We start from the raw sequence: 25,937 nt of genomic DNA on the forward strand, positions 1-25,937 counted from the left end.
TACACACATACACACACAAAGAATATGTTAGGAATCTGGTGGTCTCTCTAGTAGAGGTCCTAGGTTCAAACCAGCATCACAACTACAAGTGATGGGGTGATGGAAGGTATTATTAGCTTATAAAGGTTAGTTATAAAGGCAGTTACCATATACCTGCCTGCTTTCGTAACTGGCCTACACTTAACCCACTGCCAGGCTAACTGACAAACTCCATTCCCCCGAACAAATGGTTCATGACCTTGCACCAGACCTTTTGTGATCATAATTGTTCCTTTCAGTGCATGTATTTGTTCAGTTTACTTGGATGCTTGGTAAGACTTGTGGTTTATTCCCAAGGGCCCCACTGCAAAAGTGCATTTCTCATTAAATACTTAAGATATAACCGGAAAAGTGAGTGAAGAGAGGATTTCTTTATAAAGTTGGCTGGAAACATTAATGCCACTCCAGTTGCAACGAGTGTGTGTTAATGCCCAGATCTTGTTTCTAAATAGCTCATTATAAAAAGAAGCCAGGAGTTTCAGGAGAGCTATTTCCATGCAGGTTTGGGGCAATGGGGATGTAGGATGAATTGAGATGTCATGTGTTGGAAGGTAATAATGCACCCAGAGACCAGAGACAACGCCAGAAGCAGTGACTGTAACTGACTAACACACCAACTCATCTGTCATCACCGTAGATCTCTCTCTCTCTCTCTGTCTCTGTCTGTCTGTCTGTCTGTCTGTCTCTCTCTCTCTCTCTCTCTCTCACACACACACACACACACCTCCTAAACTGGTTAATAGTGGAAACGGCTAATGAAGGGAACCCCTCCTTACAGAACTCTGCCCAGCAAGCGTGGGAAGAGCAATAGGAAACCACCTATCTTGCAGACCTTAATGGAAAGGCTGGCCCAGGCAAGGACTGCCATTAGGTACAAATCCATTGGTTAAGAGGACAGCCACATTGCCCAAGTGTCAGTCCACAGATGGTTAACCATAACAGGAAGAATCACGTTGGGACAATCTGGTGCTTACCACCTCAACAGCCAATTGTCACGTCACCAACGGTATGTTGGCCTGATAGTGAGTTTTGGCAACGGAGGAGGAACTGCAATCATAAAGGTGTTTAACCTGAGCTCAGTTAAGCCTTTGGCCTCAACCTCTAATTTACAGAAGCTCCAGGACATATATTACACCACACGCTAGCCACGTATAAACTATTTAAATTCCGAACGTGACAATGGACACACCCTGAGAACAACGGAAGGGGCTGGTGTAGCTGGAGGAAGCAGGTCCAACAGAGGGTGTGCAGAAACGCACTGGCTCAACGGGGGAAATCAGAGAATAGACTAGGTGTTAGATGTTAGAAAAGATTGTCTGTTTTCTATGAGGTTATATAGTTACGTGACTTGTTTTTATGAGATGTATTTAGAGGTGAAATGTCTTTAAGTTACTTTTCAGTATGGCAAAATATTAACTTTAAGATATAGGTGGTTGGTACAGTTAATTTTATGTTTTTTAAACTTTTTTTTAAAAAACATATTTAGCAATGCTCCTAAAAAGGTGTGGGAAATACTTCTTAAAATCTGTCAAATTACTCATGGGCCAGACAACTTTAAAGTGAGGGAAACACACATAAAGACAGGATTCTGTACTATTATCAATTGTTTTTATAGAAGCCTTACTTGCCTCTGCGCAGCAGTGGAAGACTTTAGATTATTTACAGAAACACACGAAGGCAGGAAACACAAAGCAGCGCCCAGGGCCCGCACCACACCATCTTCATCCCAGCAGAAAGAAGCTTTATGCAAGACATGAAGCAACATCAAAACCCATCTAGAAAACACAGTCGCTGTTCTCAACAGAACTGCGGAATGAGCATAACCTAAGTATTTTTAAACCAGTATTTTATGAATGCTATGAAATCAAGGATAACTAATGTCAGGAAAAGAGAAAGTGACAGTTTCATTAAGAACACAGCTGGGTGGTGGTGGCAGTGATGGCAGCTGGTGCGGGCACACCTTTAATCCCAGCACTAGGGAGGCAGAGGCAGCTTGGTCTACAGGGTGAGTTCCAGGACAGCCAGGGCTACACAGTGAAACCCCATATCAAAAACAAAACAAAAAACCCAACCAATAAACCAAACAACCAACCAACCAACACCAAAACCAACAAAAAACAAACAAAAACCACTCCCACAAAGAGAGCCTCAGGATGCCAGCACCTCAACCTTTCTTCAACCCCCATTGTGGTGTCTAGTGATGCTGTGTTGTCAATATAAGCTGAGGTTATTTATGGTGCCAGAATTTGTTTCTTCTCATTTAGTTAAGGAAACTTTCATTGGGCAATGATGTCCCACGGCTTCTGAGTCTCCATTCTTAAGCTGTTATTACACAGTAAATAGTAGTTGTTAACCACGTGATGCGGGACACAGTTATTTTTCAGTCTCACCAATTTCCCTTCACGCCCATGGCTCTACTTTACCACTCAACTCTAATTCACACAACTTACTCATCAGTTCAGCCAGTGCACACTGATCCTATGCAAGGCACCGGAGAAACAAGAACGAGCAAACGGGAGCCCTGCTCTACATCCTCACAGTGTGATGCTACGGGCAGTAAATACAACAGCAACTTAAAAAACCGATTCCTGCCAATCTTTTTAAGACCCTTGAACTCAGTTATTGTTTAGTGATTACTGACTAATGATAGCTTCTGCACCAAGGCTTTTCCCAATGAAACATTTTCCTAACACATTAAGTGTAATTTCTGTTTTAATTACTTCTATGTGTGAAGGAGTACTAGGCTTCCAGTTTTTCCTGAAAATAATTTCCTTTTTAGCTTCCTATAAATAGGCTACTTTTTCTTTTACCACTGTTATTTCCTTAGGTAAAGGAGTCCAGTTATATTTCATGTCACACAGCTGCTTACATAATTCCCCTCCTCGCTCCTGGCCACCCTGGTTTTCCCTCGCCACCTGCACTGGACTGGAATCTTTTCTATCACTTAGTCTCACGTTATAGCTATGTTCATTGCTCACTCAACTTGGCTTATAGGGTAGCACTGGCAACTTACTTAGGTAGGATTATGCTTGTTCCATGGCAAAGTAGTTAAGAGCATGTCCTTCCCTTTTCTTTACTCTAAAAATCTTTGTTAATGGAAAAGGTTCAATCAAAGTCTGTCTTGAGCACAGAAGGCTCTCAGGAAATGTATTTCAATGAAAGAAATGGCTTAGCTACGTTAAGAGCCACGGGAAAACTTCTCAATTTAAAAGCTCGCTGGAAAAAAATGGGAATGGTAAGCCTGTCATTGTTTTCTTCAGGGGGATGCTGCCTGTCAAAACCAAGCGAAACTAAGAATCCAAGAATCCGGTTGTGCTAAAGATGATTTAAACTTGGGGGTGTTTAATCTGTGCCTGTTTGAGTTTGTTCATGTCTAGGATTCACTCACTGATCCTCTACCTTATCAGACTGCCCCCTCTTCCTGGAGGACGTGCAGTTAGCAGTGGTCATGGAGAAATCTTTGGAGATCCTTTCGGGTCTCGTCCTCAAGTTGTAATGGGAAAAGAAGAAGCTGAGGAATGGGCGGAGCTTTTACTTATTTTAAGGCTTCAAAGCTAGGACGAAGCCGAGGCCCCAGAACACCTATCTTCTTTCCTATAATGTCAGGATTACTCTCTAGTGTGAGGTCTACTTGGATGGACGCTTGCCCAGGTCATAGTCATAAGGCCTCAATAAAACATACTTGACACATACTAAGAGTCAATGAGTCACAGATTTTAAAATATCCTTTCATAGTATTTCTGGAATGAATTCAAGTGATACAACAGTTAAGCAGTTGATGGATGTTCAGGTTTCATGCTAAAATCTAAATGAACGAGAGCCACTTTGCTAATTCTGGGACTCCTGATACTGTGGCATCAGCATATTGCACTTCCCCAGCTTTCTCTCGAATAGTTTGACACAGCACATGAAATGAACCTTAAGCAATCAAGTTTTAAAGCTTAAACAAAGTCATATCCATTAGTTGTGGTATCTGGCACCTGCTGCGGTGCCTGACACCTGTATGAACACGCTGATGCTGAATAAGATTGGTACTCTGGGTGAAGGATTTCCCACATATTCGGCACACATAGGGCTTCTCTCCCGTGTGTATTCTCTGGTGTTGAATAAGGCATGTTCTCTGGCTAAAATCTTTGTTACAGTGATTACATTTATAGGGTCTCTCTCCAGTGTGAGTTCTTCGGTGTTGATTAAGCGATGAAGAATAAATAAAAGCTTTCCCACATTGATGACATTTATAGGGTTTCTCTCCAGTATGAATCCTTTGATGCTGAGTAAGATTTGCACCTTGTCTGTAAGCTTTCCCACATACGTTACATTTAAAGGGCTTTTCTCCATTGTGAATCCTCTGGTGTTGAGTAAGGTGCACGCTCTGGCTGAAGGCTTTCCCACACACGCCACATTTATACGGCTTCTCTCCAGTGTGTGTTCTATGGTGCTGAGTAAGATTTGCACTCTGGCTGAAGGCTTTCCCACACACATTACAGATATAGGACTTCTCGCCAGTGTGGATGGTCTGGTGTTGTATGAGAGTTGAGGAATGAGCAAAAGCCTTTCCACACTCACTGCACTTATAGCACTTCTCCCCAGAATGAACTCTCTGATGTCGAATGAGATACGTGCTCTGACTAAACACCTTCCAACACTCATTGCACTTGTATGGTTTTTTCCCAGTATGGATTTTTTGGTGTTGGAGGAGGTGTGTACTCTGACTGAACGTTTTCCCACACTCATTGCATATGTAAGGTTTTTCTCCAGTGTGAACTCTCTGGTGATTAATCAACGATGAACTATGACTAAAGGTTTTACTGCATTCCAAACATTTATATGGTTTCTCACCAGTGTGTGTCCTTTGATGTATGGTAAGATGTGCACGCTGACTAAAGTCTTTTCCGCATTCATCACACTTGTAGGGCTTTTCTCCAGTATGGATTCTCTGATGTATAGTGAGGTGTGCCCGCTGGCTGAAGGCTTTACCACACTGGTGACATTCATATGGTTTTTCTCCAGTATGCATTCTCTGATGTGCAATGAGGGACGAGATGTGCTTAAACTCTTTCCCACATTCTTCACATTCATATGATTTCTCTTTGGCATGGCTATTTCGGTGTGCCAGGAGGGATGGGTATTTCCTAAATTTTTTTCCACAGACATTACACGAATAAGGCTTATCTCCAGGAAGTATTTTCCCATGCACAACACCAGATGAGACAGTAGTTAATGTTGGCTTGCTTTCATCATACAGAGAAGTTTTATTATCTGATTGGGTATCAAACTGTACAATCAGGTTTGTGTGCTTTTCAAAGTTATTTTTATATATATCGTATTTACCAAGATAGTCTTCTGTAGGGTCTTCTGAACTTTCTGACTTCAAACTGAAGTCTCTTTCATCCAGGTGAATCTTCCTGAAGGCATACACTGGCTGCCTCTCTAATCTGTCATCACAGTCATAGACTTCTTCCAATTTGATGGTCTGGGTTCCATCCTGTTTAAATTTAGGAGGATCCTTAAATGGAATATGTGCTTCAGCTTTTGTTTCCCATTCTGAAATAAAAAAAGATTCTTACACTCTTTAAAGAAAGGAAACAAAATATATACGAATAAAAATATCTGAAGATTACAGTTCTGATAACTTCATTTTATGGTCCTTAAAGTTTAGAAAGGGAAAATGAGTGCTTAGAAAAGGCGATAAACCACTGAAAATGGGAGGCTTCTTATAGTCAGCGTGGTACCAAGTGCACAGAGGCGGTGACAGTGTTAAAAGAACCCAGGATACATGGTAAAATACACAGTGATCTCATAAAATAGGCATGCTGCTTTATTATTTTTCCTTCCAATCTATAGGCACAGGCCCAAATTATAATAGATTTTGTTTTTGTTTTCTTTTTGAGACATGGTCTATGTAGTCCTGGCTATCCTGGAACTCCCTATTTAGAGCAGGCTGGCTTTGAACTCACAGAGATCCACCTGCCTCTAACTTCTGAGTGCTGGGATTATAGGTGTGTGCCACTATGCTAGGCTACCAACCATACAGTTTCCCATTATTCATTCATTCATTCATTCATTCATTCACTTACTTATTTAGGTTTTTGGAGACAGGGTTTCTCTGTGTACCCTGGCAGTCTTGTAATTCAACATGTAGACTAGGTTGGTCTTAAAACTCAGAAATCCACCTGTCTCAGCCTCCCGAGTGGGATTAAATTAAAGGTGTGTGCTACCAAGTCCGGCTCATAGAATAGTCTTAAAATATTCATGGAGTGCTTTCCACTATCAATTATCCAGCAGTCTTAAACAATGGACTAGCAGTGAAAGCTTCCCTGTCACCTGAAAATGAGTTGAAATTATTGGGTCCTGTCCTAAATTTATTTAAGAGGCGTTGGCAGTGAGGCTGAATGATTTGTTTTAGCAAGCACAGAAGGCTCTTTCTTTCCACAGCAAAGTGGAGGTGGGAGGACAAGCAGCCTGAAGACTAAAAGGACCCCCAAAAGAGTTCAGAATACCTCCTCTGGTATTTAGCCTCAAATGATCTATCTTTTACCTTTCTCCATCTTGTATATATGATACTTAATTTAAGTCCAAAGCTATGTTCACAGTCTGTAAGCACCATGCTAATTCCAGACTGTCTGCTTCTACCTACTGAAGGAGATATTTATAGTTCACCTTGTTTCCCTCACAGCATTCTTCGTACAATCTAAATACAGAGATGAACGAAAGGGTCAGCTGTCTTCCTCAAGGGTCAAAGGGCTGAATATCAACAACCTCAATGTGGCTCAACTTAATACAATGACAGAACCTAAGGCCTTACACACTTATTTTACTTGTGTGACTTACATTTTCACAACTTTGTGTCATTTTTAACAACTTATATTTTCAACTTAGATGTAAATTCTGGAAATAGCTTTTATCTTTCTTACATTTCCTTCGGAAAATGGCCCAACACTTTGAATTTGGTGGCTAGTCAAATGAACTTAGAAAAATGATAATAACTTGTAATGATAATTTCTTTATACAAAATACAAACAAAATCTGGTTTCAAGGCACTCAAGTATGCATTTATCAATAGCTGCTGCTATGTTTCCAATAAATGATTTAAAGCAAACTTGTTACACCTCTATGAAACCAAGTGGGGAAATACGTAACTTGTCTTAGTTATATAATAATATGATGAAAAAAAGGTACTGGATGGTTCAGAAACTAAATGCAGCTCAAGGTATAATAACTTTACCAGCCTGTCACTTCAATAAGTTAGAATGTGGCCACTGAAAATGAAAATGTTGCATCAGTGAGCAGGGCACGAGTGGAAACTGACGGCAGGAGGCGGGAGGTCTAGGCACACCTGGGAAAAGCTGTGCCCGCACACCAAGGGAACAAAGGCAGGTGGGAAACAGCACCTGGAGGGATGGAGGGAGCCTAGTTTACCTCTGTAAAGACATGTCACATGAAAGACACACGGAAATGTTGATAGTCTGAGGGATGGGGCCCTGGCAATCGCTGAGGGAGAAGCCACATATTTAATCTGCTTCCTCACACTGCATGAATTTACAAACCATTTTTATTACATCTATTCAAATACAAAATCACAGTTGACAGTAGAGCCCGTCTAGGAGTAATGCCAAATGAGAAAGGGCCACCGTGACGGGGAGGGAGAAATAGTAGTTTGCTTTTTCTAATTTTCTACTTTTACTGCTGTTTAGTGCTAGAAGTGTAGCTATATATGTATTTTTTTTAATAGAGGAAAAAATTTAAAAGACAACTTTCAAATCAGGGTATTATCCTGATCCAAAAGAATGAAACGGCTGGATTCAACAATTAGATACACTGATAAGAAGAACGAGCTGGTCCTAGCAGTTCAGTTTAACTTCTGTGTAGTATATATATCTAGAAAGGAAGTACTCAGCATGTGCGTGTGTGTGTACAAGTGGACACACACACACCGATTGAACCCAGGCCCTCACGCATTCTAGATAAGTGTGCTACTACTGAATTACACCACAAATTATAATTAACAAGCTTAAAGCAAAAGCCCACTGGTAGTATTACAATAACATACATTTAAGAAAATCAGTTTAGCCGGGCGGTGGTGGCGCATGCCTTTAATCCCAGCACTCGAGAGGCAGATGCAGGTGGATCTCTGTAAGTTTGAGGCCAGCCTGGTCTAGAAGAGTTAGTTCCAGGACAGGAACCAAAAGCCACGGAGAAACCCTGCCTTGAAAAATCCAAAAAAAAAAAAAAAAAAAAAAGAAAATCAGTTTATTAGAAATTCAGGAACTGAGCCCATGAATCAAAGCTTAAGAATGTGTATGTATCTTTCTATCCAAAATGGTTGCTTACAGGTGGTATCTGTTGGTTAATAAGGCCTAACAGTGGTTTAATATTTTCAATAAAGGAATCAGTGTTGATTCAGGTAAACACAGAAGCCACAGCAGAGATGGTGTGGTCTGAACTGAGCCTCAGGCTAGGTCCTGTACAAACATAAACTATAAGATGGACTGGATAACTGGCTCAGCAGTTACGAGCAATTGTTGCCCTTGCTCAGATTCTCAGCACCCACCATTCTCACAACCACCCTTAACTCTTGGTCCAGGGGATCTGATGCCCTTCTTCTGACCTGCACAGATATCAGAAACACACAGTACACATACACACATGTAGGCAAAACAATCACACAAATAAAAAAGGTCTGAGCTGAACACACATCTTTAATCCCAGAATTTAGGAGGCAGAGGCAGGCAAATCTCTGTGAGTTCAAGGTCAGCTTGGTCTATAGAGCTAGTTTCTAGGACAGCCAAGGCTACACTGAGAAACCCTGTCTAGAAAAACCAAAAAATAAAGAAAAAAAAAAAAGTAAATAAATCCAAAACTAAATCAAACCAAAAAAGTTACAAGACAGTAATGGCCACCAAAGTCCAACACTGCTAGTGACAAGAGACCCATGTTTCAGTTCCCTTTATTTTATTTATTGTAGACAGGTCTCTCTGTGTAGCCCTGGCTACATGGATCAGACCGGCCTTGAATTTACAGACTCTGGCCACCTCTGCCTCCCAAGTGCTTGGATTAAAGGGATGTGACATCACATCTGGCTCTTTTCTTGTAGAACCAATGAGATATGTTAATCAAAGGCTGAACTACCTACTCATCTCTGAGCTGGCAAGACAGCAAACTCCACAGGTAAAAGCAGGAGGCAGGAGGAGAGCCAGAGCTGAGGTCATCTACTGGAGACAAGACAGCCCAGGAGTTTAAACAGCCAGCAGTCCAAGCCTAAGACAAAGCTGGGCCCAGCTGGAAGGAGCCGACAGGATCCCTTTGCGGAGATTAGCACCAAGGGCCAGCCAGAAACAGAAAATGTAAAAGAACTTGGTTTCTTTTCCAGTCTTTGTGCTTAGTGAAAGCTCTCACACATAACTGCAAATGGCCCCTTCTTCACTTTATAGATTAACCCGAGCTCCTAACTGGCCTAAAATCCCCCATGCTATGAAATTCATTCAAGTGGTCCCAGACTGGTGGCATCTCCCAGAGACCAGCATGATGTCAGCTGAGGCTTATTTCGTTACTCCATATGATTTCTCTCATGTGCCAATTAAATTGACAAAAATCCTGCCAATTAAATGCTGTGATTATGGAAAAGAATTAGATTTCCAATAGTAATCCTTAAAATATATACTGAACAATGAACCTTTTAAAAAAAGTGAAACCATATAGAATTTTGTCATTATTGTTTAAGTAACTGTTAATGCTATATTATGGATATTCAAGTTGGTGACTTAATAATAACAATAGTAATAGTAATGATAACAAGATACAAGAGTAATATAAAATGTACTATATATATATATAAAACAGAAAATGTTAATTTATCTTTTATAAAAAGAAACAGGAAAGAGAACTCAAACAAATAGTTATCTTAAGGGAGCAGAAAGCATCAGAGTTTATATCTTTTTATGCAGTCCTAATTTCTGAACTAAGTTAGTGTTTTTATATACCGAAATATAAAAAACAAGAGAGAGTGTATTCCTTAGTGGTATATAACATAAGGACAAAATAAAAAGACTTCAGTGAAACTGTAAGCTTCCTACTAGCCATTGATAGCAGCGCTGATGTATGATAACTAAAGCATCTGTGGAAATAGAATGGGAAGTGACCGTGAGTGGTGCTGCGTGAGCCAGCTTATGTTCTGTTTAAGACAAGACACAAAGCGGGTGAGAATATGCAAGGTTTGGATTGGAATTAAGACTCCTCAGTATGAACTCATACCTTTAGAGGCAAACACTTTTATTCTAGCACTCAGGAGGCAGAGGCAGAAGGATCCCCGAGGGGGAGGCCAGCCTAGCTTACAGAGTGAGTTCCAGGACATCCAGGACTATACTGAGAAACCCTATCTTGAAAAACAAAAACAGAACAAATCTAGAAAGCTACCTATTTACATATTTCCTCTTGCTACTCATTAAGCAGGCATGGAAGTAATGGCGCTTAGAGTCCTAGGAAAACTCACTGTGTAGATCTTGACTTCAAGAGCTGTTATTCATTAGTATGAGCTGAGGTGTGGGAGACATCCAAGTCTATGGTAAGCACAAGATGAGCATAAAGAAATGCTCTGTGACAGAAGCAAGGGCACACTCAGAAACTAGTGGGTCTGAAGGGAACAACTAAATAGCCAAATAAAAACAAAATAAACTAACAACAATGACAAAATCCAAGAATTAACAGACTAATAATGGTATTAAAAATTTGAATTAAAAAATTGTTTAGTCAATACTGGTTCATACATAAAACCACGACAGGAAGAAAGAGGTAGAGTCTACAGAAGAATGCTACTTATCATGTCTAAGAATGACTGTTAAAAACTCACTCTTGTACAAACAGCACAACACAAGGGATGCAACAGTCATGTGGCCTCAGAGAGCAAACTGCACAAACGATCACAGGGGAAAAACACACCCTCTTAAAGTAGAGAGACCCGGGAGACACCGCCTTAGTCAAACTGACCATTGCCAGGGACAACAGTGATCAGTATTATGTAGCTGAAGAAAACACATGGGAAGTCCATTGCCATTGAAATATGATGAGAAAAATGTTCAGTCTGAGGCCAGATGTGCTGGTACTCCAGTACTTGGGAGGCAGGGGCAGAGAGATGTAAGTTAAGGTCAGGCAGAACTACACAGTGAGACCCTGTCACAAACAGATAAATGGTCAAAGAAATAAACAGTTTAACTTGGATCTATTCATGAGGAAGCAGGGAAATCAGGATCACTCTGTAAACAAGACTATCTTAGACCCTTAAAAATATTATTATGAAAAACTTAAAAAAAGAAAAAAAATCTTTTTTTTTTTATGTCGCAGCTTGGCATTCCTGAGCACCCAAAGGACCTGCTTGTCTGCGCTCACTGCTCTTACCGCACCAGTAAGGAACTGGAGTCCAGCCTAGATGCTTGCTGACGGATGGGTAATGACAAGGATAATGTGGTACAGTGGAATTCTGTGAATTTAGCGAGGTAACCCCGGCTCAGGAGGACATATACTTCTGATAGAGTTTTCTCCCATACTTGGCTCCTAGTTCCTATAATGCTTTCCTTTTCAGTTAACTAGAAAATAAAGCTGGGCGGTGGTGGTGCACGCCTGTAATCCCAATACCTGGGAGGCTGAGGCAGGTGGATCTCTGTGAGTTCAAGGCCAGCCTCGTCTACAAAGCAAGTTCCAGAACAGTGTATGTATGGTATGTGTATATGGGTACATGTGCCACAGCCATGTGTGTGGGGGGTCAGAGGACAATTTTGTGTTATCTTCTATTTTATGTGCATTCCAAAGATCAACCTCAGGTCACTGGGCTTGTGTGGAAAAGCACCTTTACTCGTGGAGACATTTCCCTGCTCTCTGAGCTTCTAGTTGTTAAACACACATCACATATAAATGTGAGCAGTGGCCAGGAAGATGGAATGGGATCCCTGAGGTGGGGAGAACACAGGAGCTGTGACAGGGAAGGGGGAGCACGGAGGGTGGATGGTGGGGCACGGTGGAGAAAGGAGAGGCAGGAGTACGAGACAAGACTCATCAAAACCAAGTTTGTGTGAAAGCACAAGGGAGCCTGCTCGTTTGTAAGTCAAACAAACAAACAGAAAAGGGGGACAGCCAGGATCGGCCAATAAGAGAATAGAGGCTGGGGACAGTTTTTACATAAAGAGACTAAAGACAGGAGACAGCAGGCAGAGGATGAGACTCTGAACTGGGGAGAAAATATCTGATAGGCACATCGTGACATTCAAATAAGCAATAATAATTCATGGCTCAAGATGAAAAGCAATCTATGTTCCATGTATCAAGCTTCCATCTTTCTACAGGTTGGCAGTCTTTCAAAATCAAGTTACTGTTAAGGAGATAGGAATGGAGGGATTGAAGTAGGAAACTAAAAAGAACGAAACAGCTCTTTCCATAATTACTGAGTGCTTTTAAAGAAAGCTTTTTGAGAAAGGGCCTCACTGTTCACCAGGGGTGGCTCTGAACTTGCCACTCTCTTGCTTAGACTCTGGAGTGCTGGGATTAGTGGTGTTTGGTTTTGGTTATACCATTACTGGTGGCTGGTTTTCAGGACAGGATATCACATGAAAAACCAAGGTTGCAATATCAATAATAAGGTATCTTTTATACTGTAAAATGAACTTAACAAAATCAACACAATCCTTTTTATTCTTTTTTACTGCTGGGGATCAAGCCCAGGGCCCTGTGCATGCTGGGAGGTGCTCCTCACTGAGTTATATGCCCAGTCCTTGACAAGATTTTTATCCTGACTTTATATAAAAAACCCCCTCCCTTGTAAACAAACACAATGTCAGAGACAAGTGTGTCTAGGATCAAACTAGAATCTTATTTTGAAATATTAGCAATTATTTAAAAACCCAGGTTTTGTCTTGGAGGTCAGGAAGTTATTCGAGGTGTAGACAGACTTATCTTCCAGATTTCTACATAACAGTGGATCTCAGGCATATTCAACAGACAGGAGCTGCTAGTCAGAGGGACAAAGGGCTGTGTGCAGGCAAAACACTTTGTTTGCACATAGACAAGAGGGTTTGCTGGTAAATAGAGTAAAAAAGCCCAAAAATACCATGGAAGTCTGAAATACACACTTTTTGTGGCTGTCTATACTTGCTTGTGATGGTTGATCTTCATCATTAACTTGACTACATCTAGAATCAGCTAAACAACCTAGATGCCCTTCAATGGAAGAATGGATGAAGAAAGTATGGAATATATACATATTAGAGTACTACTCAGCAGTAAAAAACAATGACTTCTTGAATTTTGCATACAAATAGACGGAAATAGAAAACACTATCCTGAGTGAGTTAAGCCAGACCCAAAAAGAGGAACATGGGATGTACTCACTCATATTTGGTTTCTAGCCATAAATAAAGGACATTGAGACTATAATTCGTGATTCTAGAGAAGCTAAATAAGAAGGTGAACCCAAAGAAAAACATATAAGCATCCTCCTGAATATTAACCTTCATCAGGCGATGAAAGAAGACAGAGACAGAGACCAACATTGGAGCACTGGACTGAAGTCTCACGATCCAAAGGAGGAGCAGAAGGAGAGAGAGCACGAGCAAGGAACTCAGGACCGCGAGGGGTGCACCCACACACTGAGGCAATGGGATGTTCTATCGGGAACTCACCAAGGCCAGCTGGCCGGGGTCTGAAAAAGCATGGGACAAAACCGGTCTCACTGAACATAACGGACAATGAGGACTACTGAGAACTGAAGAACAATGGCAATGGGTTCTTGATCCTATTGCACGTAATGGCTTTGTGGGAGCCCAGGTAGTTTGGATGCTTACCTTAATAGACCTGGATGGAGGTGGGTGGTCCTTGGACCTCCCACAGGGCAGGGAAACCTGCTTGCTCTTTGGGCTGAGGAGGGAGGAAGACTTGATTGGGGGAGGGGGGGAAGGAAGGTGGTGGCGGGGGAGAGGCAGAAATCTTTAATAATTAAATAAATAAATTAATAAAAAAATACATAACTAATAAAACTCATCTATAAAGAAAAAAAAATCAGCTAAAACCTGAGTGGCCAGGCACTCCCGTGAGGGATTTTCTTGATTGGATCAATCGAGGTGAGAAGACCCACCTAGACCTGAATCACACCTTCTGCTGGCAGCTCAAATAAAAGGACATAGAAGAAGGAAGATTTTTCTTTGGCCTAGTGGATAGGTGTCATTGACAAATTCACCTATCCAGTTGCTGAGGCATTCCTTCGCTGGTATCTGGACCAAATTCTCCAGGAGCCCAGTGCAGACTGCAGACACTCTAGGAATTCTCTGGAACTTCACACCATACTGGGACTGCTGAGACATCCAGTGTCATGGACTCAACAATACCAGATTCCTGGCCTTCTTTTTTTTTTTTTTTTTTTTTTTTTTTTTAATTTTTTGAGACAAGGTTTCTCCATGTAACTCCAGATGTCCTAAAACTCACTTTCTGGACCAGGCTAGCCTTGAACTCACAGAGATCCACCTGCCTCTGCTTCCCGAGTGCTGGGATTAAAGCATGTGCTACCACTGCTAGGCAATTCTTGGCATTACTACTGGGAGACAGCCATTGTGGAACTACTTAGATCACAGCATCTAAATTACACTCAAATAAATAAATAAATATGTATACATACACACACACACATCGCCCATATAAATATATTTCATTCAATCAGTTCTGTTCCTTTAGAGAGCCCTGACTACTAACACACTTATGTATCGAGGGAAGGGGAATGGCACAGTGAAGCCCTAGAAATGGGTGGGATCTGGGATCTTTGAGGATAAAATGTGCAGATACTGGCAAAGGCATAAATGATGCTCAGAAACTTCCTGAAGACTTCCCATAAGGCAGTGGCACCAACAGCTCTGAGTTTTGGACCAGCTGGATGCCTCTGCGGTCACCTTGCTATGCTTATGAATTGAGTATCAATACACCAAGGACACAGATTCTTGAGTGTAAAGTCATGAGCTGGCTTTTCTCCTTACCTGGGCTAGGGCCTTCTACAATTTCCTTTATCACCATCCACGGCTCTTCTAAGATAGGAATCACAGTTGGCCTGTAGACGGTCAGTCCTGGTTAGGAGAACAGAAGGAGTTTATCCTGAGATGGGTGCACCCTCAGTACCTGACTGCTACTCGGGCTTCCGTGGGGAGACAGTGGCTCATGGATATGACCTAACAGGAGAACGAGGTGTGAGAGCACCCAGTGCAGCACTGTGGTGCACCCCCCCCCCAGCCCAGCAACCCTTTCTTTTGGGGAACAGTAGAATACGGCCATTTCTGTGCCTCAAGGAGACTTCTCACTTCTAGACTGTGTCGTCAGTCAGGTCCTCTAGGAGCCTATCCTGATTTTAGTAAGGAGGGGCAGGAACAATCTGCGCAGGCCTTTTGGGAGAAGAGATGTGGACCTTACCTAGAGAAACCATGTTCCAATAGTTCTGCAAAGTCACGGTCTTATACAGTTCCTTCTGAACGGGGCGCATCAGTTCCCAGTCCTCCTGGGTGATATCCACGGCCACATCTGTGAATGTCACTGATTCCTAAAATATCAAACATAACTTAGCTCAGCTGATTTACTGAGGAAGGAGACAGTGGGGACACTGGGTGTGAGTCTGTGGTGGAAGTCACAGAACCTTAAATCTCATCCTGCTGGGTGTGGTGGGCCACACTTGTACCACCAGCACTCAGTGAGGTCTGGGCTAGCCTGAACTACATGGGTCAGATTCTGTCTTCAACCAACCAACCAACCAACCAACCAACCAACCAACCAACCAACCAACCAAACCAAACCAAGGTCTGAAAACCCTCATTCAATGTGTGGCTGACTCCATAGTATCCTTAAGAGGTCCTTAAAGGGACATTTAAAAATAAGGTAGAATATATTGTTTTCAGCAGGCACTAGCACATGCACTTAATGGATCCATCTTAAAGAATAAAAGGACTGGGTGAAGCTCAGTGGTAGACGCCTTGTCTAGGAGACTCTAGACTCAGATTCCATTCCTAGCACTGAAAGGAAAATAACTCTGTGTGTGTGTATGTGTGTGTGTGTGTGTGTGTACATGCCTATGACATGGAGTGCGGTGGTCAGAGGGCGATCTCAGGTGTCAGCCATCACCTCCTACCTTATCTGAGACAGGACCTCTTGTTTGGCCTGTGAACTCCCAGGAATTCTCCTGTCTCTGCTGCCTATCTTGCACTAGAGCTCTGGGGTTACACATCACCACTTCTAGCTGTCTGTAGGTTCTGGGGATCCAAACTCAGGTCCTCATGTTTGTGTGGCAAGCACTTTGCCTATGAAGTCACCTCTCAAGCCCAGAAGAAAGGATGAAAACTGGGTGACAGGGTTGGTTTTGCCTGAAGAATAAACTCAACAGGCTGTAATTAACAATGCACATGCTCCACAATGACACGCAGAGCTCATTCTCGTTCTTCCCGCGGCGCTGCTGCATCTGTAGACACCTTTACTTTGTGTTCCTGTTAAATTAATTTTCTTTTATTTTTTATTTTTTTGGGGGGCTGGAGAGAGATGGCTCAGCGTTTAAAGGCTAGGCTCACAACCAAAACATTTTTTGTTTGTTTGTTTTTCAAGACAAGGTTTCTCAGTGGGACATCAAAAAATGTTTTTAAGACAAGGTCTCCACTATGTAGCCCTGGATATCCTAGAACTCACTGCAGTCCAGGCTGGTCTTGAACTCACAGAGATCCGCCTGCCTCTGGTTCCCCAGTGCTGGGACTAAAGCTGTGCACCATTAGGTTCTTCATTACTCTGGCGTGCTCCTTTTTCTCAGTTGTAACTCTGAGTCAAGGTCTTAATGTGTAACCCATGCTGGCCTTGCATACAGGACATTACTGCCTTAACCCTGCCCAACTGAAAAACTGATAAGGAAAAATCATACTAAGTTTATAATTTAGGGGGATAACAGCTTTGCAATTATTCAAGGTTTTTTTTATGTCCCATAAAATGACAAAGGACATGAAAATACTTCAAAATCCATACTAGCCTTAGTTCTAGCTATTTTAAGGCTTTCTTTTTTGTGTATATGCATGTATGGTACTGACTAAATCTTATATTTCATTTTAATCATATGATCTTTACATAACATGGGCTACATGTTTGCATGCTATTTTCTATAGACGTCTGTTTCTATTATTTCTAACACATTTCCCCTTGGTTTTCTGATTTTCAAAGTAAATATGTTTATATCATCTATAAAACAATCATAGTCTAGGTAAGAGGCTTTACATACAGACACACACATGGGCACATATATACGAACCCCCCTCCAATAAATCCTCCTCTTAATGTTGCTTGAGTTGTTATTCCTTAAACGAGAGACTACCATTCTAACGCTGGTCACAGGATATCTGGCCTTTACTTTTTGATGAAGAAAGGTATTAGCAACCACTGCCATCATCTAGGATAACCAGATATCTCATACTCAGAGCCCACAATCCAAAAGGTAAAGTCTACTTCTTGGCACCGAATAACTAGGCCAGGAGTGGTTAAGACTCTTGTCTCAAATCACAGATTTAATAGCAGAGCTAACCTCCCTTACTCCAGATCCCATCTGGCTGTGGGGTCAGAGCCAACTGCCTTCCTCCCTCATCCCATTGGCTGTGGGGTCAGACTCTTCTTAACCTTTACCCCAAAAGGTGGTTGAGGTCACAGTGATGAGGACAAGGGAGGCACATGTGCTTACAAGGGAAACTGAGGCCTAGGTTCTGAATGAGGCTTTTGAGGGCTTAGCAGCTATAGGCCCAGGACAAGATGTCCTCATACACTAAAAAGCAAATTTAAAATCACAAAAGAAAGTCAAACTCACTTTGGTCACCAAGTCATTGAGCCACCCTGCCTGGAAAGCATGTTTGGGGTCTTCCTCTGGGATTTCTTGGGGAAGGGCAGAATTCTGAGGAGCTGGGGAAGACAATGATGATTAGTCTGTTTGCATGGTCTGGGACACACTTTACCAGGCATGTCTACACTTTCTCAACGTGAGAAGGCAGAGGACAACTGAAAACGTCATTAATACTTCAGAGTCGAAGCAAAGGCCAAGGACCTTGCTAACACATCAGTATGAACTGCAGAAACAAGCCTGCTTCAGCACTGAGCACATGCAGAAAATTCATACTTCTCTACTATTTTTTTCTTTTGGGTGATGCTGGCATTGAACCCCGAACCTTGTACATGAAGGCCAGCCCTTCACTGCCAGGCTACGTACATCTCCTGATCTCTACATCTCTGACACAAAGTTGTGAGATGTCTCAATACATGAATGATCTTTGGACACTTCTGTTTTGGAAGTATATTTCTGTAAAACCCAATTCATAAAACTGATGGTTTATTAGCATAACAGTACAATCCTCTACAAGTCACAGTGGCCTCTAGTACTCTGGCAGAGGACACAATGCAGGATGGGCCTCATGTTAAAGCTCATTCTCACTGATCTTATTTTCCCCAGTTTTATTTAAGGGCAGGGGCTGCTCTCAGAGGTGCTAAGTGTCTTCTCCAACCACCCACGGAGTCTGCCCCTCTCTGTTCAGTTCTCACCTTCCTCTTCTAGAATCTGCATCAAATCCTCCACCAGAGTCACCACTTCCTCAGTGTTTTCTGGGCACTGAGACTTTACCCAAGCCCTGAGCTCCCCCGGCAGGATGGCCAGGAACTGCTCTAGCACCAGCAGCTCCAGGATCTGCTCCTTGGAGTGAACCTCGGGTCTCAGCCACTGACGGCAGAGCTCTCGGAGCTGACTCAGCGCTTTCCGAGGACCCGCCACATCTGGGTATGGAAAATTCCTAAAATTCTGTCGGCAGGTCTCAGTGTCACGCAAGTGTCTTGAAGTGAGTGTTTGCTTCTCAACACTGCAGGACCCGTTTTGAATCCTGTCTGGCTTCCACATTAGAAAGATTTGTGAGCGTGAAGAATTGGCCATCTTCTTTCTTGAGGCTAACATTGCTATAGACGGGAGAACCAATCTGGTAGGATCCTTTATTTTTCCAGTATTGAGCCAATTGATTGAAGACTCATGCTACCGTCATAATAATTTTTTTCCCTCAAGGGCTGCTGCAGCCAACGCCAGAATGGAACCACAGAAAAGCTAGCAGCTTATAACAGATTCTGAGTCCAGAACTTGAAATGACGACGGAGACCCTGAAACACAAGAATTGCCAGAGTTAGGGTTACTATTGCTGTGAAGAAACATCACAGGCAAAAGCCCCTTGGGAGGACAGGGTTTATTTAGCTTACACTTCCATATCACTGCTCATCATCATAGGAAGTCAGGACAGGAACTCAAACAGGGCAGAAACCTGGAGGCAGGAGCTGATGCAGAGGCCATGGAGGGGTGCTGCTTACTGGCTTGCTCTCCATGGCTTGCTTAGCCTGTTTTCTTATAGAACCCAGGACCAGCCGCCCAGGGATAGCACCACCCACAATGGGCTGGGTCCTCCCCATCAGTCACTATGAAGAAAATGCCCTACAGTATGGTCTTATGGAGGCATTTCCTCAGTTGAGGCTCCCTCCTCTCAGATGACTATAGCTGTGTCAAGTGGACATAAAACTAGCCAGCACAACTGATACACAAACACATCACTGTTAAGTCACAACCTTTCTTTTCTTGTTCATCCCCAAGATCACACATTAATACTGACATAATGTACTAGGCTTTTTCTTTTGGGCCACCAACCAGCTCCCAAATCCTGACATGGAGACTTATTAGTTATGAATGCATGGTCTAGCTTAGGCTCCTTTCGGGCTAGCTCTCTTAAATTAACCTGTTTCTCGACCTACCTTTTGCCTCAGGGCTTTTTACTTTTCTTTCTTTCTGTCTATTTTACTTTCACTGCTTCTTGTGTCTGGCTGGTGATGCCTGGCTTCTGGCCCTGGGTGTCCCTCTCCTTATCCTCATTCTCTTCTTTCTTCTCTTGTTCTTTTTTCCTATTTGTTCTGTCTGCCCCAGAGCTCAGCCTATCCATCTTCTGCCTAGCTATTGGCCATTCAGCTCTTTATTAGACCAATCAGGTACCTTAGGCAGGCAAGGTAAAACAAAGGTAACACATTTTTACATCATTAAACAAATGCAGTATAACCAAATAACACACTTTTACACAGTTAAAGTAATATTCCACAGCATAAATAAATGTAACACATCTTTGCCTAGTTAAAATAATATTCCACAACAATATCACAATATAAAACATTTTCAAACTTAAAAAGTTCCACAAGTATTACAAAAATCAAACACTTTAAAATATTTAGTTTCTTTTAAAATCCAAAGTCTCTCTCAACTGTAGGCTCCTAAAAATAAAAAATAAGTTAAATATTTTCTTATTTCAAGAGGAGAGAACCAGAGCACAGTCACAACAAACCAAAGCAAAACCCGCTGGGTGGTGGTGGCACATACCTTTAATCCCAGCACTCGGAGGCAGCAGAGGCAGGTCAATCTGTGAGTTCAAGGCCAGCCTGGTCTACAGAATGAGTTTCAGGGCAAAACAAACAAAGAAAACACACACACACACACACACACACAAAAGAAAAACTTTCAATTGTGTAAATAACTCAATGTCCAATGTCTGGGATCCACTCACACTCTTCTGGGTCCCTCCGAAAGGCCTGGGTCACTTCTGACTCTGCCCTCCGCAGCACACACAGCTTGTCTTCTAGGCTCCCGCTGGCTTCACTCCACTGCTGCTGCTGTGTCTTGGTGATCACCCATGGTACTCAAAAATGCTAGGGTCTCTTGCTGACACTGGGTTGTACTTTCACCAATAGCCTCTGTGCTGGCTACTCTTACATCAACTTGACACACAAGCTAGAGTTATCCAAAAGGAGGGAACTTCTACTGAGAAGGTGCCTCCATAAGATCCAGCTGTAAAGCATTTTCTTAACTAGTGATTGATGGGGGAGGGCCCAGTCCACTGTGGGTCATTCCATCCCTGAGCTGGTGGTCCTGGGTTCTATTAGAAAGCAGGTGGAGCAAGCCAGGGGAGCAAGCCAGAAAGCAGCACCCCTCCATGGCCTCTGCATCAGCTCCTGCCTCCAGGTTCCAGCTCCGTCTGAGTTCCTGTCCTGACTTCCTTCAGTGATGAACAGAGATGTGGAAATGTAAACCAAATAAACCCTTTCCTCCTCAGCTTGCTTCTGGTCACGGTGTTCCATCACAGCAAGAGAAACCCTAAGACAGCCTCTCTTGGACTTTCTTCAGGGATGCTGGCCCTGCCACACAGTGCCAAGCCTAAGCTGCTCTTCAGGACTCCTTCATGTCATCAAAACCAGTACCACCTGAGTGACTCTTCCTCTGCCAAGTTCGGCCGTCTACAGAACCTTGGCTTCCTCTGGCACAGCTTCTGTGTGCGTGACTCCGAGGAGACACTTCCCAGAAGACTTCACCTCAGTGACGCCAGTCTCTTCCGAATCACAGAAGACTATTCAGTTGCAGCTGACCAGACACCAAAGATCCTCCACACAAAATGCCAAGTTTGCTTCCCTCTGAAGCTTCACAAGCCAGGCCTCCATCACCTGCCATGTTCCCCACACTTTTACCTTCAGCTCCTACAGAATAGCCTAGGGAGCTCTCAAAACTTTTCTAACCCAAAGTTCCAACATCCTTCCACAATCCTCGCTAAAACAACGTGGACAAGTCTGTGATAGGAACACCCACTTCTAGCTCCTGATTCTTAGTTAGGGTTACTATTGCTGGGATGAAACACCATGAGCGAAAGCAACTCGTGAGGAAGGGGTTTATTTGGCTTACACTTCCACATCACACTTTTCATCAAAGGAAGTCAGGACAGGAATTCAAATAGGGCAGGGACCTGGAGGCAAGAAATGATGCAGAGGCCGTGGAGGGTGCTGCTTACTGGGTTGATCTCTGCGGCTTGCTTAGTCTGCTTTCTTATAGAACCCAGGACCACCTGCCCACATATGGCTCCAAACACAATGGGTTGGGTCTTGCCCCATCAATGATTAAGAAAATGCTCCACAGGCGTGCTTAGAGTTCAGTCTTAAGGACTTTTCCTCAATTGAGGGGCTCCCCTTTCAGATGACTATAGCTTGTGTCAAGTTGATCTAAAACTATCCAGCATAATGGATCATATGCTCGGCGGTGGTGGTGCACACCTTTAATCTCAGCACTTGGGAGGCAGATGCAGGCGCCTTTGTGAGTTTGAGGCCAGCCTGGTCTACAGGAGCTAGTTCCAGGACAGGCTCCAAAGCTACAGAGAAACCCTGTCTCGAAAAACAAAAAGAATGGACCATAAGCTCAAGAATTCCTGGTGTACGATGCTACTCATCATAGGCACAGAGGTAGAATCTGCAGAATACACAGACAGACACATCGGATTCACCCTCGTCTTCCTTCCCTCTATCTTTGGACTTAGATTATATTCATCCCAGAGGCGCATGTGTGTGTATGGACAGTGGTGGTAGAGGTAATAATTCAAAGGATTATTAGTGGAATGGTTAATTTCTAACTTATTAAAAACTAATCATCTTGCAGAAAGAAACGTTTCACTATCGTTGTCACTGATGCTCCCGATGTTCTCAGCAACAGAGCAAATCTGCGATTACCGGGACAAACTGGAGGTCTCCAAACCCTCGTGGGGGTGGGGCCAGGGCGATCTATTTATCTGCCTTGTGTAGTCTACTCTCTGAGCCGGGAAAACCAGCCCGTTGGACCGTGATTGGAGGCCGTTTCAGGAGCCTCCTCAAGTATAAACCGAGAGCACGGTCCCCGAAGCCAACCCTGCAAGTATCCAGACGCGGAGAAGAACCCACAGGCACTTGTCCAGGGCTCCAACTCCCAGCCCATCCGCAGCTATGCCCCGAGGAGATGCTCAGGCCTCGCCTCCAGCCGCCTCCCCTTCCCGGCCTCGCCCCGGCCCGGCCTCCCCGTAGACACTCTCGGGGACATCAGTACCTGTCGCTCGGCCCCGTCCACGCAGCACGAGCAACAATGGCGGCGGCGTGACCGGCGCCTGCGTGGCAGGCTCGACCCGGAGTTGCAAGGGGGGCTCAGCTTCACCGCTATCCTTTCCGGGAGGAACCGGGAGCCGCCAGGACGCGCCAGTCCCAGCTCGGTCCCCAGAGGCCCGGGCCGGAACCCCCAGAGCCTGCGCTTCGCAGCGACCTCGCCTCGGCGCCACTGCGCATGTGCTACTGGAACGCTGCGCGTCCATAGAGCCAATGAGAAGCTAAACCCGGGCCTCCCCATCCCGAGCCCCTGGCCCTGGACCTGTCTCCATGGTAACCTCCTCCACCCATCACCATGACTTGCTTGTAAGCTGCAAGGTTTTGACGGGAACTTTAAAGTTTCCGTGGGCAGTGACAGGCCTGCCACATGACTTGGACATTGGGGCTTTAACAGTATCTGGGAAAGCGCTTGAAGAGTAAAGCCGGCTTCTTACTACTCAGGGATGGAGAGGCGTTGGGGAGGAAAATGCACACTGCTCTTTCAGGGTGTACTGTGCATAAATACTTAATGACTGATTGTCTACTCAAGAATCTGACACTGGGACCTGAGGTTCAATTCTTTTTACTCTTTTGCTCTTTGGGGGAGCCCACTACTCAGATCCCAAATTAATCACCCGATCACCCGGAGGCTTATTATTTCTTATAAATGCCTGGTCTTAGCTTGGCTTTTTTTTTTTTTTTAATTTATCCCATCTATCTACTGCCCTTGGGCTTTTACCTTTCTCTATTTATGCATATCCTTTCTTCTTATTCCATGTCTGGTTGGGTGGCTGACCCCTTCTTTTCTCGCTCCTTTTTCCTCTCTTGCTTATTCTACCTGGCCCCCAGATTTTCCCTGCTATTTGTTCTCTCTGCCTGGCAGCCCCGCCTTTCCTTTCTCCCGCCTAGCTGTCAGCTGCTCAGCTCTTTATTAGACCTGTCAGATGTTTTAGGCAGGCAAAGTAACACAGCTTCACAGAATTAAACAAATGCAACATAAAAGAATGCAACACATCTTTTCATCATTAAAGAATGTTCTATAGCACAAAAAAATGTAACACATCTTAAAATAATATTTACAACAGGGACCCTCGGAGTCAACTAATAGACAAATTCTCTATCTTCAGCGTTTCAGCTCCTTCTTCTGTTCTGTGAATTCTTTGGTTTGGTCTTTTGATTGCGTCCCAGACTTCCTGGACAGTGTGATACTCATTAAAAAATTCTTATTGAGTTTGAATACACACAATTTTATCCTCCATTCTTGATATTCTTTATTCTGCTTGGCCAAATCTATTGGTGGTATTTCCTCTGCTTTCCTGTTCAGTTCACTGAGTTTCTTTTTCTTGTATTTCCAGAATTTCTGTGTGGACTCCCCCAATGCTAAAATATCAATTTCTTTCTCTACTCATGCTCACAAAAGCAAAACCAGTTAAATTCATGGGATCATAAAAACCAGATGCAAAAGTAGGGGAGAGTTGAGTCTCTGTGTGAGGCCAGCCAAGTGTACGCAATCAGTTCAAGGTTAGCATGGGCTACATGACATGGAAAAGACAAGAATGGAGAGATGGCTTAGGGATTAAGAGTGCTTATTATTCTTACAGAAGACCTGGTTTCAGCTTCTAGCACCCACAAGATGTCTCAAAGTTGTCTGTAACTCCAGGGAATCTGCTGCCTTTTCGGACCTCCACAGGCTCCTGCATACACGTGACACACATACATAATGCACAGGCACACACACATGTAACTAAACAAATGTTAATAATGGGTATTAATAGCGAATAATAAATGTTGACAAATAACGTTATAATAGAGGACTTTGGAAAACAAGAACAAAACACTAACTAGTCATTGAATGGAGGAAAGGAATGAAGACCAGGACAGTAATTAAGGTTGGTGGACATCTAAGCTGATTCTGTTTCCTTGCACTTGTGAAAAGAGCTATTTCTATTATTTTTTGATAATTCTCCACCCTGGTTTCCACAGTGGCTGCAGTACATTACACTGTTTCATCACAGACATCTTGCCCTGCACCCCTAAAGGCATTTGTTGACATTTTCTTGATGATAAGTCTTCTAACTAGAGTGAGATAGAATCTCAAAGTAGTATTTTTCTGGTAGAGAAGGATGTCAAACACTTTAAAAAATTATTGATCATTTTTATGTCTTCTATTGAGAATCCACCTTTGGGCCCATTTATTGCTTTGGTGTTTAATTCCTGTAGTTCTTTATATGGCTTACACCAGTGGTTCTCAACTACCGTGGGTCGTGACCTACAGGGGTGTGGGTGTGTGCAGGGGGAGCGTTGCTATTGGCCACACCGGAGGAGCAGCAGGTTGTAATTGAAGTTTCAGGTGTCAACCCACCAGAAGAGAATCCTCTGAGGGGCCAACTTCGTTTAGGCAAGACCACAGGACTACAGACCCCAGAAGTCTTTTGCTTCTTCTGTGCCTTTACCTGTCTACTGTGGCTCTTTTTCTCTGGTATCTAGCATGGTGTGAGTGGACATGGGGAGATCTCCATTGTCTGTAATATAGTGTGTTTATCTCTTGGAAACATCCTGTTGTACTGGGCATTTTTACCTGTGGATTGTCGAGATGGCCCCTCCCTAAGCTGTACTGTCTACTTTGATACTAATAATGACAGCTTATGCAGAGTTTTGCTGGATAAAAATAAATACAAGGATATGTTTCACCTAAGGAGCTGCATGGATTGTAGCTCAAGTTAATGACTAACAATTGAGTCCCAGTAGCTCAGCTAGTTTAAATTCTTTTAACCTTAATGTCAGGATGTGTTCATGGGTCTCGGAGGGCATCACAGCTGAAACAAACCTTTAAAAATAACAAAGTTAGACTAAGATGTTTTTGTTAAATAACTTTGAGGTGAAAAACCCAAGAAGACAATCTAAAGTTTTAGAAAGACACATAGCTGAATGCG

The 25,937-nt window shown here is 43.2% G+C and overlaps 1 protein-coding gene across 2 annotated transcripts; it reads right to left on the reverse strand.

Moving 5' to 3' along the window:
- Nucleotides 1–1,722: 1,722 nt before the first annotated feature.
- Nucleotides 1,723–23,187, reverse strand: Znf287 (zinc finger protein 287). Of its 2 annotated transcripts, none has more exons than XM_057776600.1 (6): nt 22,973–23,187; nt 18,607–19,206; nt 17,882–17,973; nt 15,472–15,598; nt 15,045–15,131; nt 1,723–5,583 (listed from the first exon to the last, which is right to left on the reverse strand). In XM_057776600.1, the coding sequence occupies exons 2-6, from the start codon at nt 19,007–19,009 to the stop codon at nt 3,974–3,976; spliced, it is 2,319 nt and encodes a 772-aa protein (XP_057632583.1). In that variant the 5' UTR covers nt 19,010–19,206; nt 22,973–23,187; the 3' UTR covers nt 1,723–3,973. The 2 variants fall into 2 exon arrangements, with proteins under 2 accessions (XP_057632583.1, XP_057632584.1); XM_057776601.1 differs by having other exon boundaries at nt 5,361–5,524.
- Between the last annotated feature and the right edge of the window lie 2,750 nt (nt 23,188–25,937).

Source organism: Chionomys nivalis, chromosome 7, assembly GCF_950005125.1.
Source record: "Chionomys nivalis chromosome 7, mChiNiv1.1, whole genome shotgun sequence".
Classification (NCBI taxonomy): Eukaryota; Metazoa; Chordata; class Mammalia; order Rodentia; family Cricetidae; genus Chionomys; species Chionomys nivalis.